General features: G+C 43.7%; 1 protein-coding gene across 3 annotated transcripts; it reads left to right on the plus strand.

The window, feature by feature from the left end:
- ADPRH (ADP-ribosylarginine hydrolase) lies at positions 1–17,216 on the plus strand. 3 transcript variants are annotated; one of them, XM_072993997.2, is made up of 4 exons: positions 1–121; positions 4,166–4,481; positions 13,197–13,557; positions 14,679–17,216. In XM_072993997.2, exons 1-4 carry the CDS (start codon positions 98–100, stop codon positions 15,076–15,078), a joined length of 1,101 nt encoding a protein of 366 aa, XP_072850098.1. In that variant the 5' UTR covers positions 1–97; the 3' UTR covers positions 15,079–17,216. The 3 variants fall into 3 exon arrangements, with proteins under 3 accessions (XP_072850098.1, XP_020666437.2, XP_020666446.2); XM_020810778.3 differs by lacking the exon at positions 1–121 and adding an exon at positions 270–700; XM_020810787.3 differs by lacking the exon at positions 1–121 and adding an exon at positions 791–907.
- Positions 17,217–17,721: the final 505 nt, after the last annotated feature.

A 17,721-nucleotide genomic window follows, 5' to 3' on the forward strand; every position in this document is an offset into this window, starting at 1 on the left:
AGGTGAAGCAGCCGCTGAGGGGCGACTCGGAGGTCGAGAATCTCCTCGCCATCGCGACGCTCGACCACCCGGTCCTGGTTGCCTCCGAAGCAAGTGAATGGGGTTGGCCACTTCCAAATGGGTGAGTGTGTATGTGTTATTTATTTATTTAATTTCTATGCCGCCCACTCTACCCAGAGGTCTCTTATGTCTGCAAACTTAAGGAGGGCACATCTTGGAAACGTCCCTTCTTCCCCCTTTTTTTCAGTACAACTCCAAAAAAATCCTCAGCCCCGTGAGTGAAAGTCTGGGAGTTGTCGTCCGAAAAGGAGGACCATTTCCGGGCTTTGGGGCTGATCATTTTGCGCCTCTTTCCTTTGCTTCTTCCGGCGTGAAAGCCGAGCGGACCCAAAGCCCTGAGGAGAGGCGGGTGTTCCCCCTCGGCTCTCCAAGCGGCCGTCCCGTTTCGGCGCCTCCGTCCCGCCCCCCGGAGCTAGAGTATCGGTCCTTCCCGTTTCGAAAGGCCGAGGCGGCGGCGACCAGCGCGGGCTCCTCCTTCCTCTCGCTTGACTGGCTCGAGGCGGGCGATTGGCGGCTGCCGGGACCAGGGCGGCCCCCTCTCTCTCCCTTCTTCCAGAGACTCTTACATTCGGTGCAAAGGGGATTTCCACCTAGGGCGTTTCACAGGCTCGGCCGTCGCAGCAGCGAAACCTATCAGCAAGTAGGTTCGGGGTGTTCAGGGTCGCGTCTGTCCGCCTCGCCCGCCCGGCCGGCGCGCTCCTTCTCCCGCCCGCGCCCCCCCCCCGAACGCCGCTCTGGGGCGTCGAGCCTGGGTAGCGCGCGCGTCGTTGACGGGAAGACCCCGGGGTCGGTGGAGTGGGGCTACCTGGGAGTCCGTCCGCTTGCCGTTGCTCCAGAGCAAGCTGAGGTGCGACTAGGAGGAGGAGGAGGAGGAAGAGGGAACTGGTGGGAATGGGGTTGGAAATGTTCCACCCGAGAGCCCCGCGCGTGTTTACGCGGAAGTCGGTCCAAGAAGATCCGCACACATTTTGGGCGGGGAGGCTGTGAAGCCTTTAGGGGAGCGGGATGGCCCGTCATGGCAAGCGCCGCTCCGTCCCGGGATGGGGGAGCGTGCATGAAAATAATGTATAAAAGTAGGACGGGGAGGACAAACGCTTCGCCTTTTCCGCCCCCGCCACCTATAATGACTTATTGGGACCTGGCTCGTGAGGGAGTACGCGTCGGTTGTCGCGGTAGCGAAGTGTGGTGTGGGAGAAAAGGTGTGTGTGTGTGGGGGGGAGTGCGGGGGTGTGTGAAGAGAGGCTGTGCGAGAGCTGTCCCTTGTGGGAGTCCGCCGCGCTGCCCCGTTAGAGCCGCTTTCGAAGCGACGAAGGCGTGCCCGGGAGCCAAGGAGAAGCGCGCTCTCGCTCTCCGCGGCGGCCGTGTGGGAAGCCTCAGCAACTCCGAGGCGTCGTGAGGAACCCTCTTTGTGAGGAGCAGAGATGAACCCGAAGGGCCCGCTTTGGGTTCATCTCTGCGCCTCACTAAAAGGATTCCTTACGACGCCTCGGAGTTGCTCAGGCTTCCCACACGCCGAGAAGCGGCGGGGTCGGGTTGGTAAGAAAAGACACCTGCTCGGAAGAGAGGCGGAAATGGCATCTCTTTACTTCTTTACTTGTCTGTTGTATTTTTAACCGTGTGTAACCGAAAGTCACAATGGCAGTCGGATCACTGCACAAGGACCGCAGCACAGGACTGCTTGCCCAAGTCAGTTTACTCCGGGAGTACTTCCACTTACAGCAGGAAAACAACTCTGGAATAAAGCAGCCCTGATCTTGATGGCCTCCGCTTAAAATACATTTGGACACATAATCCATAGTCACGTGTGTAATGCCTCAGTCAGGCAGAAATATAGTTCGACAGCACATGGACACGCACAGAGAGATGTCAAATTAAAGCACATGCTCCTGAAATCTGCTTTTGCTGGAAATGGTTGCAGTGTATTAGTCCACATATGATGTTAATTTCGTACTTCTAATCACAACGTGCATGATAGGTTACTCTCCCAATGACACTATTATATTGTAAAACAAACACGACATTAAAAATGGTGACTACAGGGGCCTCTCTTTACTGCATCCCATTGGTATTGTTTCACATCTGTAGTGTCCCTAGGCCTCATTTTCATAACAGATGAGATTAAATAGATATGACTACAGTACATTATGGGGGCAGTTAAAATCTAGCCAGGGGGCCCTTTTGAAAGAGCCTTCCCTCAAGGAGGTAAGAGGGATAGCTTGTAGACAAAGGGCCTTTTTGGCAGCTGGCCCCAGACTATGGAATGCCATCCCAACTGAGATTCATTTGGCATGGACACTGATGACATTTCGGGGCCAGGTCAAAATCTTCCAGTTCCAGAAGGCTTTTAATTGAAAGAATATCAACTGTGGGTCCTGATGTCAATTTTTAGAGTATATATTTTAATTGTATTTTAATTGTTTTACCTTTTTTACTGTAGTTAAATTGTTGTAAGCCACCCAGAGATCTTTGGGTAGTGTAGTGTAAGTAAAGTAAAGTAAATAAATAAACATTATTCAGCTATTTCTCTTCTTTACCGGTTATTCCCTCCCTGGTTGTAACTGGTACTGCAAAATCCAGTGGCCACCATTTATTTATTTTTGTTTATGTTGTTAAATGTTTGTGTATACAGTTACCTCTATAAAAATAATCAAAGCAGCTCTTGATGTGTCTGAGAGGAGTGGAAGTAGGACCTTTCTTCTTTTAGTGTTGGATGTAGGCCTCTGCAGGAATCGTGATTCATCTGTTAGGGCATGTGGCAATGCCAGCCAACTGATGTCTACCTTCCTGTCTTTGTTACTTCCCTACAGAGTGCATGTATGAATGCTTGTCTGTCTTCTTCGTGTCTCTCTGTATGTGTGTATGTACATAAATATTTACCTTGGGTCCAACTCTGTCCGACCGTTGTAGCTCTGGCCCAGAAATCACGATGTATACTAGCTGCCCCTGAAATCCAGGGTTAGTAGAATGATTCAGGTAGCAAGGAATAGGAATTTAAAACAGGGATATTTTTTGTACAAGCCAGTGTCAAGTCAGGAATTCTAATGCCTGAGCATCTCCCCAAAAGCCCTGTAGAACTTTATAGACCTCTAGGAAAGATCACAGCTAGCATTTTTTTCCAAAAAGGGAATGCATTTCCAGAATGAAATCAGATACACTGTAATGAAAGTGTGCTGTTTATATAGCACCCCACAGCACTTAAAACACTCTCTGGGCAGTTTACGTTTAATTATGCAGGCTACACATTCCCCTCCCCACATGAGCTGGGTACTAAATTTACTGATCTCTGAAGGATGGAAGGCTGAGCCAACCTTGAGCCATAAATGCACATTGGTACAAGGAAAATCCACGATAAATGTTGCTTTATGTTTGGTGCCGATAGTGGTGTGGACTTGCAATGATATGCTGAAGAATTGAATTTCTCTGTGTATGGTATGTCATCCTGTGTTTAGAATTATTTCAGATTTTTATCTTTAATTGTATAGATACAGTACAGTACACAAATACATAGCAAATTGGCTTTACCCACTGAACTTCTATGCATCCAAATGCACGGATCTGGAACAGGTGTGCAGACAATCACATTCATCTGCTCATCTGCATTTCGTGTCTGAATTGTATGTGCATGATTAAGGCCTGTGCTTGTTCAAAATCTGGTTGCATTTAGAAGCCTACATGTATACAGTTAGTATACAAAGGTGCAAATAAACATATGAATGACTGTAGGTAACAGTTTGCTGCTGTCTCAGTCTGCCCTTGCTGCACATGTTGAGTTGTGGGAATATTACTGTTTAATCTGTTCAACGATCTCAATGCATGCATAACCATACAAGAAAGAGACTGAATTTACAGTGATTGGCAGATTTATTTACAAAATGAGTAACTGTTATGCAGAACTGCTGGATAGCTGAATGGTTTAAGTATCTGGCTGCAGAACCAGATATCAGGAGTTCGGTTCCCTCCAGCTCTACAGTCCTAAGATGGTGATGATTATGTGCTGTAGGTTGAAATCTATAAGGATCAGTTTGCTTGCATTACAATTTCAGCCTACATTTAGAGTTGAAGGCTTTATTTTAATCTGTCCTTCTTGGGTTGGTGTGGGGGATAGATCATGTGTTCCGGCCTGCTGGAGAACTATGTGGCTGCGATGGTGCTGAGTGCAGCTGGAGATGCCCTGGGATTTTGCAATAGAAAATGGGAGTTCCAGCGCAACGGGGAGAAGATTCACCAAGAAGTGGCTGAAATGGGCGGTGTGGCCAAAATCGATGTGGCAGGCTGGCGGGTCAGCGATGATACTGTCATGCATTTGGCTACTGCGGAAGCCTTGGCAGCAGCTGGGAATACATCAGATATCACCCATTTGTATAAACTCATTGCAGCCAACTACAGGGACTGCATGGATGACATGTCTGGACGAGCTCCAGGTAATATTTTCTTTTTTACACAAGTAATCATTTCATATAATTTTAACATGGTGAGAAAGAGCAAACTGTTGTATTTCTCAAGTGTCATGCATTGCCAGATGTGTTTAGATTGGAGCCAGATATTTTCCCAGAAGCTTGCATTAATCTTTATAAATACCCCATTAACAGCTCTGTTTAACAGCTTGTTGTTGGCAACTGTTATGCTTACTGTTAATTTTTTTTTTACACACTTGCTTTTTCCAGTGAGGTTTCAGTAAAGCAGGGGTGGCCAATCGCTGGCCTTCTAGATGTTATTAAACTGCTGTTCCCATGATACTTTGCCACTGTCTATACTAGCTTGGGCTGATGGGAGTTGCAGTCCAGCAACATCTGCAGAACTACAAAACTCCAACTCTTACATTAAAAGCTGGCTGGCTGGGTAGCTCAGTAGTTTAGGTATCTTGCTGCAGAGCCAGATGCTCGGAGTCTGATTCCTCACTATGACTCCTGTAAGTAGAGCCAGCCTATGTAGCCTTGGGCAAGCTGCATAGCCTCAGGACAACTCCAGAAGAAGAGATGGTAAACCACGTCTGAGTATTCTCTACCTGGAAAATCTTGAAAAGAGTTGCCGTAAGTCAGAATTGACGTGATGGCACATCATCATCATCACTATTGTTATTGTTATTACTTTAAAAATCAGGAGACCAACCCCTGGCTTTCTCATTTGTTAGACTACAGGCCCTATCAGCCCCAGCCAGCATGGCTATTTGACATGAAAATTGTTGTAACTTGCTGGGAGTTGAAAATTAGAAAAGTGTAGTCCTTCATCTTAGACAACACAGACTGAACAATCTCTGGAAGGTAGTATCTGGAAGGGCTACAGGTTTTTAAAAAGTGGTTTGTCAGTTCTGAGAGAACTGGAGACTAGAAAAAAAGCCAGAAAACTAGAGAAGATAAGAAGACTATAAAAAGGCTGCAGGGCTTTATGTTAATCTATCCCAAAGTTAAAAAGCCCCTTTAAATTAAGAGAACTGTTCCTTCTTTTAGTTCCCTTTGTCCTTTCCCCATTTGCTATGTCTTTTTTGTCATTATGTCTGTGAGAGGGTAACATTGGTGTCTGGAGTTAAAGTATTTGGGACAATCTGTATGTAATTTTTCTACAGATCAGTGAATGTTGAGCATTTTCAACAATGAAAGCTAAGCATGTCAAGATGATAAGCAGCTCAAAATGTGATTTGATTGGGACATCTGTTAAAAAAATGAGATGGCTGAATCTTTCTATGCAAATTATGCCATATGCTTTGATAAGGAATATTTTTGTTTGTGAAAAGGGTAAGTGCTGGCTGCCTTAGAAATAGTGAGTTGGACCCAGCTTTACACATATTTAGCATGGGCCCATTGAAATGACTGGTTAATGGGATAGTCATGGCCAGCTTAAATCCCAATGAATATATGTTAGATCCAATGTACTGGTTGTTCCTGTTAGATCAATAAGAATCATTGGGCAAATGGGTTTAGGTGCTTCCATGCTTGCTGATTTTCCGTGGAACTGCCATCTTTTGCTCATTAGGACACTAGGAAGAGTCCAGGTGACCTCATTGACAATGTGGTATATTCTAAGGTTCCCTCAATGTCTCTTTATTTCAAAGACCTTGTTCAGGCTTTTCATGTTTAAAAATGGCAGGAGTTCTGGGGCATCCAAGGCCAGTCCAGGTGAGAACACAGAGCAGTTTTAACGGTTTCACAGAGTATGCACACAGTAGCCAGAGGTCAAAGCCACTGGGCAGTAGTCAGTCTGTCAATCACTTATGTGGTGCCCAGAGCCCCCTAAAAAATGCCTAGCATTCAATCAGAGAGTTTGACAGGACATTTACCTACCACCTTTGCACTGGGGCAAGTCCCAAGAACTCAGCAGTACATAGCTGAACAAGTCTGACCTTTAAAGATCACTTTGCTTTTACCCAGTACTTTGCTAGTACAGACACATGAGCTTTGTGATTCCTTAGAACTCACAACAGCTCAGGTAGGACTCTTTAGCTAGTTTGTGGCCCTCTCCACCTCCTAGATTTAGCCAGACCCTGCTGTTCAAGAGACCAGTCCTTTTGTAAGAATTTTTATAATTAATTTTTATTAGAAAAATAGAGTTTCATAGAATCAGTTTATATTGCACAAGCTTTAGCATAAAGAACATATTCAAAGATCATTACAGTTAAATAAAATAACTATTTCCCATTAAAATAATAAACACTACTAAGGTGGGCTACAGTGGGCTAGCCCCACCTCCTTCTTTCTCTTTACTTACATCCCCTCTCAATCAAGTTTCTTTCTCTCCCATCATCCTGGAATCGAAATCCAGAACAGAACTTCTTTCACATAATCCATCGTCCATTTTCTACACTCTCTAACTCCTCCCTTCTTCTTGACAATTCTGGCTGTTAACCAGTTAGCCTCAAGGAACTGTAACACCTTCCTCCCTTAATTCCTATGAAAGTCCAGGTGTTTTATTTCTTCTCTAATTAGCTTGGAATGTTGAGTCTTCCATGAGCCCCTTGATTTGACTTTCAGCTCTATCTCCACCCATGCTGTACAGATCTTCAGAAAAACACTCTCATAGCACTTAAAAACACATTCCAATGTCTCTCAAATAATCTTCACACAGAACCTGTCTGACTCCATCTTACATTTCTCTGACTACATATCCCATCATCATGACAACTTACACTCTAAGGCAGTAGGTCAGAAGAAGTCGATAGAAGTATGGTCATAAACAAGTCAAGTTGTTCACAAGAGGTCTTAGCAGATGGGGGTGGGGAATGCTGCATTGGGCACCAAAATCAGCTATATTTATTGTTGTCCCCAGTAGTATTGGGATAGCTGTATATCTTGTCTTTGGCATGGGACCCCCTACCTTCTCCAGGTGGCTGTACTTATTATCTCCTGCTGATGATTGACTTTGGAGATGCTGACTTCACCTCTGTTGTGTTCTCTTCTTCAACATCCTGAGTTTCTGTGTTCTCTGGGATGGGGAGGGGTTAGGCATGCTCATCTGTCAAACTATCGTCATTTCCTGCAGGAACTGGCAGGGACAGGGGCTCAATTTCCTATGCTTTTAGGACAGGGCTGCCAGCCGGATCCTCCTTTCTTCTGATTTCCCCTGGCAGAGGGAGATTGTTCTGGTTTTCTTCTTCTGAAAAAGACCTGACCATACAAGGCATGGCAGGACACATTTTCTGGATTCACCAAACATTCTTGAGGGGAGGTTGGAAAGTTACTTTTTGGACCTGCATCTTCCAGAGTACCCTTGCCATAGATCTCCTAATAGTTGCATTTCAAAAGAATTGTTATTTCCTAGCTGTGCTACGGGGGCATCTCACTTGCACGTCTGCCTCTCAGAATCCTTTCCTCTGTTGTCTTTATAGCTTGCAACATTTTTAAAATAAATACAGAAAAAAGTTTGACATGCTTAGGTGGGAACAAGGAAAGGCGTTTTAAAGGAATTCAGGCCAGTGGGACATCTTCCTTAGTATCATTGCACTAAGCAGCAGTGGGTTTTTCAGACATGGGTCTTTCCATCTCTACCTAGAAATACTAGGAATTGAATTGGACTTTCTTAACTGAAAACAACTGCTGTACCATTACTGTGCAGTTTTCCCCTAAAACTTTCCAGTGGGAGTGAAGTACACATACTTTTGAACTCTTCATGGGTGTGCTCATTGCAACTTTCTGCTGGTGGACATTTGGAGTCCTTCTGTTGAACTGAGCTGTGGAGGGGTTTGCAGGGCAGGAGAAAATGTTTTACAGGTCCGAGATTCTGAAGTGTAGGGGATTGTCCCTTCATGAGAAGAAAGGGACAGGGGAAACCCCTCACATACCCTCATTTTCAGAATGGCTTTTGAAGAGAGCTGCTGCTTTGTCAACCCGTTATGTTAGAGTTACTGGAAACTCACTTCCAAGCTTAGCGTTCAACCAAAGGATTTTTTTTTTTTGGAAGAAAGGAACCCCTGCCATATCCTCTGTGGCCCCCATGCTCCCTTCAAGTTGGGAGAGGAGCAGCAAGGAAAAATCCTGCTGTAGGAGTGAGAATTTGCTTGTGTGATGACAGGTGCTGCCTTGTAGTTTAGAGATAGGGAAAACACACAGAGAAATCACCATTTTTGTGCAATATGACCAGGTTTTGCACAGACTTAGGCTATTTTGCACATCTGCACAGCCCTTGCTGGGAAGAAGGTAAAAAAAATCTTATTGTTCTTTTATCATTATCTGATGAGACCTTTCAGTGTGAAAAGAAAATGCTGAAGTTAAAAACAAAACACACAACTAGTTCTGACTTCAGTTATAATAGCACTAAACCTTATCTCCACCCCTACTTCTGAGATGCCCCCTGAGAGGATCTTTGGTCCAGTTTCTGAGACAACATAAGATACCTGCTGGATGAGGCTAGAAATTTATATAGTCCAACTTCCTGTTCCCACAGTGACTAACCAGATGCCTCTGGAAAGGCCCAGCAGCAGAATATGGTGGAAGTTCCCCAGTTCTCCGGTGCTTGTTTTCTAGCACTTGGTAATTCAGAGACATGTTGGTTCCAATCCTGGAAAGTCATCTTGCCATTCTTTCTGGTTTCTTGGAGTAATAGTTCAAGTTATTTTTGTGGGTGCAGCAGAAGTGAGGTTTAGAAATAACCTCAAATTAATCTTAACAGCTGCAACTTGTATTTATTTATAGGTCACTTTTGTCTGAATAAGGAGATTCAAGGCTTGAGTCATGATAAGGGAACTCAAGGTGACTTTTTATCCCCTGTATTATTAAAACAGGCATTGCTAGTTGTTAATTGTGCCCCATTAAAATTCTTTCTGGAAACACTTCCTGCAAGCAACAGTGCCTGAGCTTTACTAGTGGGCCCAAGTGTGGAAAGGCACACAATCCTACCTATTGTGTTTATGACTTTCTTTCCAATTTTCATTGCCTCTTTAAGGATTTCACTGAAAATAATAGTGAGCAACATGAAGAAGGTACTATATGAACTAAAAATGTGTTTGTTTTCTAAAAGAAAACTTGTTTCTGGTTTGTGCAGTAAACCAGAAAAAGTGACGTTATATGGTCTGGTACTTAAAGGCAAGAACATGCTCTAATCTGGGAGAATCCCTTTTCGAGGTCCAGTACAGTAATGATTCAGATTTGACTATGTTGATGAAAATACTAGCTTCCTCCTAGATTATTGAGTGAATACAGAAGATCATGTTGAGATGTTACCATCTATATAGTATAGAGGAACCAGCGAGGGATGATAATCAGAATTTATATTGTTAATAATTTAAGTCAACCAATCCCAAACTAGATGGTTTGAACTACCCCTCCAATCACCCCCAGCACATCTGATTATTAGTTGGCTGACAACGAGATTACAATGTGTCGTAAATTTACTAAGCAGTCTTGCTTACACAGATGTGGAAAGAAGCCCTAGTGAGTAGGCATGGGACTTCTCAGGAGACCCGCAGAGGATTGCTTTTTTTCTTTTGCATGGGCAGTTTGTAAACTGAGATATGCAAATGAATGTGGGAAACATTCTCACTTTACACAGGAGAGTCAAAACCTGTATGTGAGAAGTTCCAAAGAATGCAATTCACTTGATTTTAAATGCTTCTCACAAACAAAGCATATCTGCATTTGTACATTAAGCAAGACAGTTTCTGTGCTTAATTTCAGGTAATTGGTTAGGTATAGAGCACTTGACCAGAACTGTGACCACCATGAGACTAATAACCCATCCATTAACAGATTCAGCTTCTGCAATTCCTCTTGGCACATGTTAATTTCAACAAGATTCTGTCTCATATGTTTAATGAGAAAATAAGCTAACAGTGTTAGGGAATACGAAGTGTGCCAGACTGATGGAGTTGAGATATGTTCTTTGTTTAATCCCTGCATTGTTTGTCCCTTAAACGCATTGGAGTAGGTTTAAGAAGAGTACCCCAGAGAACCCGGAGATCCATGTTCATAATTTGGTCAAGGAAGAGTACAAAGCCTATTTTATCAATAAGGTGATAAACAGACTCTTTCTACCTGTTCTTTGAGTTTCTCCAGTGGTAATTTTTAAATTATAAAATGCAATCTGCTTGTACTTCCAACCCAGGTCATTCCTCAATCCTACAATAAGGATGGATCCATCCCCTTCTTCTCCGTTCCCACAACATACTCACAGCCTCCTTTTAATGCACATTTATATCTGTAGTTGGGACCTACCAGTTATAAACAGAAGTAAAAATGTCTCTGCCCTCAAAATTAGAACAGGAGTGGCCCAGGATGGTTTCCTGTCTGAGGTAGAGGGCAAGGTTATGTTCTGCTGTGTTATCTATACAGAAGATGGTTGAACTGTCATTTACATCAAAACACTGGCAGTGGGGTAGTGTCCTCCACTACTGTCAAGGGCAGGTGGACTTAAATAATGAAGGACAAGTCATGTGATGTACAGAGCTGTGTCCTCCCAGGAGACAGAAATGGATGGAAGGCTGCCCGTTCTGCCTCCAACATTTATCACTTGAGTTGGTTGGCTCAGTCTGCCTGAAGGATAGGACTGCTCTGAACCAGCAAGCACCACTTCTTCATCAGTCTGTCCATCCACTGATGTTGGCTTTAGAAACCTTGTTTCAGGCTTCTTTGTCATATTAGGATAGGGATCTTCCCATGTTGGTACTAAGGGGTTAGAACAAATCATTTAAAAATCTGAGAAACTGGTGATTACTAACAGCCAGCATGATTTTCTCAATAAAAAGTTATGCCTGACATAATCACCACCACCACCACCACCACCACCACCACCACCATCATCATCATCGTTGTTGTTGTTGTTGTTGTTGTTGTTGTTGTTGTTGTTGTTGTTCATTCATTCATTCATTCATCATCATCATCACCACCACCACCACCAGCTTGGTAGGCTGATTGATTGAATATGCTGCTTTTCTCCCAGGAGTGGATGAGGGAAATACAGTTGATGTAATAAATCTTGGTTTGGGCAGGATTCCCAGTGATATTCTTGTGATCAGGCTGATAAAATGTGGGCTGCATAAAGCTACTGTTAGGTGGATTACCGGCCTGCTGGTAGGCTACAGCCAAAGTGTGCTTCTCAGAGGTTCCTTATCATCCTGTGGAGAACTGACAGGTGGGGTGCTACAGGGTCCTGTCCTGAGCCTGGTGTTGTTCAGCATCTTCCGTAAATGACTAATGTGAAGGAGTAGGGAAAAGGCTCATCAAAGTTTCAGACGGCACCAAACTGAAATGGGTAGTTAGTGTTTTAAAAGACATGATTCAACATCATTTTTATAGATTGGAAAAGTGGGCCAGAACAAACAAAATTAGTTTTGACAGGGGAAAAAAGAGTTCTGCAATCTGCATTTAGGCAAGAAAAATCAGATGCGCAAAACCAGGATGGCTGAAATCTGACTTGGCAGTAGCATCAGTGGGAAGGATTCAAGGGTCTTAGCAGACCACAAGGGAAGTAATACTATCATTCTATTTTGCCTTGGTCATACCTTACCTGTAACCTTGAGCCCAACTCTGGGCACCCCAGTTTAAGGATACTGCAACCACAGAAAATATACTTGCTTCATCCTCCACATAAAAGCCCTTCAAATGTTTGAACTGTCCTGTTTCTAGAGGAGGGTGATCGGGATCATTAAACAGCTGGAAACGAAGCTTTGTGAGGAATGATTGGAGGGGATATATGTACTCTAGAGAAGAGAAGACTAAGACATGATCTGATAGCTGCCTTCAAACACGTGAAGGGCTGTTATGTGGAAGATGAAGCAAGTGTATTTTCTGTGTTTGCAAAAGTTAGTGCCTGAACTAGTAGACTCAAGTTACAAGAATGGAAATTTGCCTAAATATAAGTGAAAACTTCCTGACAGTAAGATCTGCTCAACAATGAATTACCTTGATTTGGTAGAAGATCCTTTACTGGAGGTTTCTAAACAATATTTGGATGGTCTTCATGTCAGAGATATTTTAATTGCTGGTTTCCTACCTCAGCAATGGAATTAGACATAACCCTTGGGGGTACCTTCCAGCTGTAGAGTTTTGCTTCTGTGATTTGGAACTTCTCTGTGGGGCAATTGTCTGTCATCTCAGCATTCTGGCAATAAATGAAGACTATTTTTATTTTGGAGAACATTTGGGTTTTCTGATCCTGAGGTACAGGTTGTAGGCTTACTTTTTGCTGTGTTTGTTTTGTGCCATGACTGTCATGTCTATTGCTCTTTCATGTTGTGCCTGCCATGTGTTTTTGCTAGCTGATTGTAAGCTTAATTGAAATGCTTTGACAGAAGACAATGGGATAATGCAAGCAAACACACCTTAAGAAGTCATAGGAAACTGCCTTAAACTGAATTAGGTATTTTGTACATTAAAACCCTTACTGTTATCACTGTAAATGGCTCTCTAGTGTTTCAGGTAAGATTGTTTCCTAGTCCTCCTCACAGACCTTCTGGTGGCTCCCAGCACAGGTCCCTGACTAATTTCCAGATCAGACAGGGTCATATTCACAGTTGTATTGGGCTCATCCTTGGTTGCTAAGCAACAAGGGTTAGGGAAATAATACTTGTTGAACTATATCTCCAATAATCCCAGAAAGTAATATTTCTTGTTGTGTATATTCTGAGCATATTTAACTACAGGTCAGTCTGAGTTATAAATCAACATTTCATGTATTTGGACTGTGTTCACTGCCTCTTCCGACTTTCATAGGTGGTACTTGCATGGAAAATGCACTGAGGTTGGATCCGGACAATCCAGCTAGTTGGATACCCAACTTCAGTAGAGGAGGCGGCGGCTGTGGAGCAGCCATGCGTTCAATGTGCATCGGACTGAGATATCGTCACCCAGAACAACTAGAAACCTTGATTGCTATCAGTATAGAGAGTGGACGCATGACCCACCACAATCCTACTGGCTACCTTGGATCCTTGGCTTCTGCTCTCTTCACTTCTTATGCTGTGAATCGTAAGCCAAGCCATGAGTGGGGGAAAGGGCTGATGGAGGTGCTGCCAAAGGCAAAAAGTTACATCAAGAGCTCTGCTTCCTGTGTGGAACAGAACTTGAAGCACTGGTGAGCAATGCTGCTGTGTTTTTAGTAGTAGTCCAACTATTCCAAGGGCATCTAGTATGATTACAATTGGAGATTGACACATACCACCAATTCAGCAGTTTATGCCAGTTCATCAGTTTGGTGCCCTGTCCCTTCCAACACAGCGTCCAGAGAAGGCAGGGCAGGGAAGCTGGAGTGCTGCCTCTGAATTGGTGCCCGCTGGAAGGGATAGGGCACTGAACCACGGAACAGCTGTGCAGCCATTGGCCTAACCGGCTTGAACCAGTGCTGCATGCCCATCTGTAATTACAGTTAATAAACGTTTGATAGTGAACAGCTACACAGTGGTTTCCTGTTCTAATGAGTGCAGCATCTGAATAATAAAGAGGAACAAATGTTGCCTACAGTTGCAAAACTTTGAAACCTTGGGCCTGTCCACACTGGCATTTAGAAATGGTATATGGATTGCTGATGGCACCGTTTAGATTGGGGGTGGGAGAGACCTTGTCCACAAGTGTTTCTACCTAGATCAATCCACCCGTCCCCTTTAAGAGCTTTTATGCACCTTTCTGGCCCATTGATAGGGCATGCATTCTTTTTGGCATGCTCATAGTTTATTGTGTTTAGCCAGGAGATAGCAACCTCCAACAACCTCAGCTTCTAACTGCCATCATGGCTTCATATTCAGAAGGAGAGGGGGGGAGGTGAAGGAGGGAAGGGAAGCAGGGAGGGGGGAATGGACAAAACAGAACAACACCAACAGAGGGAATGAGAAGCAATGTGAGAAAAAATCATCCTGACCTTCCACAGACCATCAGAGGAAGTGCTTAACTGACAGATGATTGGGCTACAAGAGGCCATTTGCTGTTTGTATGGGAGGAGCATGCCAAATGGCACATGGTTCATCTCCCCATCCTCAACAGACCTGTTGTAGCCCAATCCACCTTACACCCAGTCTGGACAGGCCCACCAGGGTATAATATGTCACACTGACAAATCTGCTTGGTTCTCAAAATGATTTTTTAAAAAATTATGGTTTTATTCTTTCTTTTTGAAAAAGTAACCTTTCCAAACTCTGTGTAATACACAATTTTTTTTGAGCTAGGATCTTGAAGGAAATTCTTTTTATTTCTGTATCCTAGGAATTACTTTGAAAGTCAGTGGAAAAAATACCTGGAAACAAGAGGCATTTCAGATGGGAAGTCCCTTCCATCCTTCCCTGAAGTATACGGTGTGAAAGAGAGAGATGAGTTCTACGTGTCCCTGAGTTTCTCTGGCTGGGGAGGCAGCAGTGGACATGATGCTCCGATGATTGCTTATGACGCCTTCCTTGGCTCTTCCAACTGGACTGATCTAGCTAATCGGGGCTTTTTCCATGGTGGGGACAGTGATTCTACTGCAGTTATTGCTGCCTGTTGGTATGGGGCAATGTATGGCTTCAGAGGGGTCAGTGCAAGTAACTATAAGGAAATTGAATACAGAGACCGACTGGAAAAAGTAGCAAGGGAACTGTATCATCTCAGCTTGAACGCAGAGCAGTAAAATGGTACAGTGGTGCCCCACTTGACACGCCGCATGACGTCAAAATCGCTTTACGATGAGTTTTTTGCCATCGCTATTGCAATCGCAAAACAATGGTTCTAATGTTTTTTTTCGCTTGACGTAGATTAGGAGCCTGCTTCGTGAACCATTTGTTCGCTAAATGACGAAGCTCCGCAAAATGGCTTCCTTTTGTAAGATGGCTTTCCTCCCTTCACAAAATGGCTGCCTTCCAGACCCCTGCTTCGGAAGACAGTGATTTTAAACAGCTGATCGGCGGTTCTCTATGGGCAATCTTCGCTGGACGATGAGGTATTCCCCATTGGAACACATTGACTGGTTTTCAGTGCATTCCAATGGTTTTTTTTTCGCTTGACAATGATTTCGCTTCACAGCCATTTTGCTGGAACGGATTATCGTTGTCAACCGGTGCATCCCTGGAATTGGTTAGATGAGCTTTTGGAGAGAATAAATTTCCAAATAATCTCTGCTGCTGCCAGTTCTTTTCAAGAATATTAAAAGCTGGGGTTTGGCAGGGGAACAGTTTTGGACACAAAAATATCCTCAAATCCTCCAGCTTATGCTGGTCCAAAAGAATGAAGTGCTCTAAGACATTTAAATAAGTTTAGTGAAACAAACGGCCTATCCCATGAGTTCCCAAAATAATTTCATGACATATTAACATTAAGTGAAATCCGTGTTTCAGGTGTGGAACTGCACTCATATGCAACAAGATTTTTCTCCATCTTCCTGTGCCATTCCTAAATTTGCTCCATGTGGTCGTCAGGGAGGTGCAATAGGAAGAGTCAAATTGTACTCCTGCTTTCCTAAAACAAAAACTTTTCAGGAGGGGTAAGTTAATGGTCTTCGAGTTTCTGAGTACTGAGGGGGAGAATACAGGTCTTAAAATTGAGAGGCTCACAAGCATCCTCTGAGAGATGAGATTCGAACAGCAGTGTCATTGGGAAAGTCTGTAGTAATTCAGTTGACAACTACAGGCTAAGGGTGGAGGGCATTTACGCATCCAGCTGTCACTCCCCTGTGCCCACTCATATTGGCCAGTAGTAAGGCATTGCAGCCTAAAGAACCTGTCCACACTGGCGTATAGATAAGGTATATGGATCGCTGAGGGCACGGTTTGGATTTAAAGAAAAAAGACTTCATTTGCAAGTGTTTCTTCACAGAGTGATGTATCTTTCCCATTTAAGAGCTGTTGTGCACCTTTCTGGCTCAGCAGTAGGGTATGCATTTTTTTTGTCTAGCTTAATTTAGCTGGGAGATAGCAGCCTCCTGCAGCTGCAGGTTTGTCTGAGAAAGAAGCTGGGGGGGGGGAGAAATTAGAACAGCAATGACAAGAGAGGAGCAGTGTTTAAAGACTAATTTCACTTCTCTTGACCCTCTGAAGACAATCAGGGAAGCACTTAACTGACAGCTGATGAGGCTACAAGATGTTGCTTGGTGTTCACAGATGAGAGGGGTGCGCCAAATTGCACATCACTCCTTCCCCCACTTCAACAGACTCTTTGTAGCCCATTCTACCCCACATCCAAACTGGCCAGTCTGGATAGGCTCTAAGAAACCAAAACTATCCAAGAACAGACACAAAGAACGCACACATTTTACCTCAGGGAGAATGGCTTTTTAGGGCACGTGTGTATAGACCTCTTTCAATGTTTTTGCACTAAAGATGAAAATAAAACCAAAGGCCATTTTACTTGTAGATGCTGTTCCTGAACTTTCCAAGAATGTTTAACTCCAGTCCCAGAACGTTAATTTTTGTAGACGAGTCTATGATTTTGAAAGTTCAAAATATAAAACATGTAAAGAACTCAAGTAACCTGTTGGTTATAACTGCCATTTTTAAAAAAATGAAGTTTAACCATCTTTGTTTCATTGAAACAGCTTGTTTTGCTTTACTGATTGCTACCTTTTTCTAGAGAACTTGCAATGCAAACATGTTATTAATTTCTTGTTCTTTCATTCCCCCCCCCCACATAATTACAGTAAAAATGAAGTTAAGATCCTTAACATTTTAATAAAACTTTTCATTATTAAACTTGCTTGTGCCTCTGAAGGGTAGATGTACTGCTGGGGCTGAATCCACAGATGGAAGTCTACATTAAAGCTTTTAAGACACTTCACCAGCAAAGAGTTGTTTTACTCTCACTGATAAATTATAAAATTGCTACCTATGACCACTACTCCCTGCAAATGGCATGAGGATTCATGGCCTCCTTCCTCCCATTCTGTTTTGCTTTGTTTGTGGAAAACCATTTCTTTCAGATCCTTTCCAATGCATCTAATTCTCGGCACAGCTGAATGACTAGAACCTTACGAGTTCAGCATCATATGGAAAGAGGCCAGTGAAATCTGTCCTCTAGCAGTACTACAGGTGGCTCATTTCAGGCCACTTGGCAGAGCTTGAGAGCATGTGTCCTAAGTGCTGGCCCTGCCAATGCCCACAACAGCTGCTCATTCATGCTTTCAGCAAAATCACTCCCATATGCAGCTCATGTGCCAAGTGCATGGCTACAGCATGAACCCAGGGCCCTGCCACAGTGGATGATACAATCAGGCATTGTAGCCACAGGTAGGGAGCCCTCCTGCCAGCTCAGTTGCAGTAAGAGAGAAAGGGAAGCTTTGACA

This window comes from Pogona vitticeps, chromosome 3, assembly GCF_051106095.1.
Source record: "Pogona vitticeps strain Pit_001003342236 chromosome 3, PviZW2.1, whole genome shotgun sequence".
Lineage (NCBI taxonomy): Eukaryota > Metazoa > Chordata > Lepidosauria > Squamata > Agamidae > Pogona > Pogona vitticeps.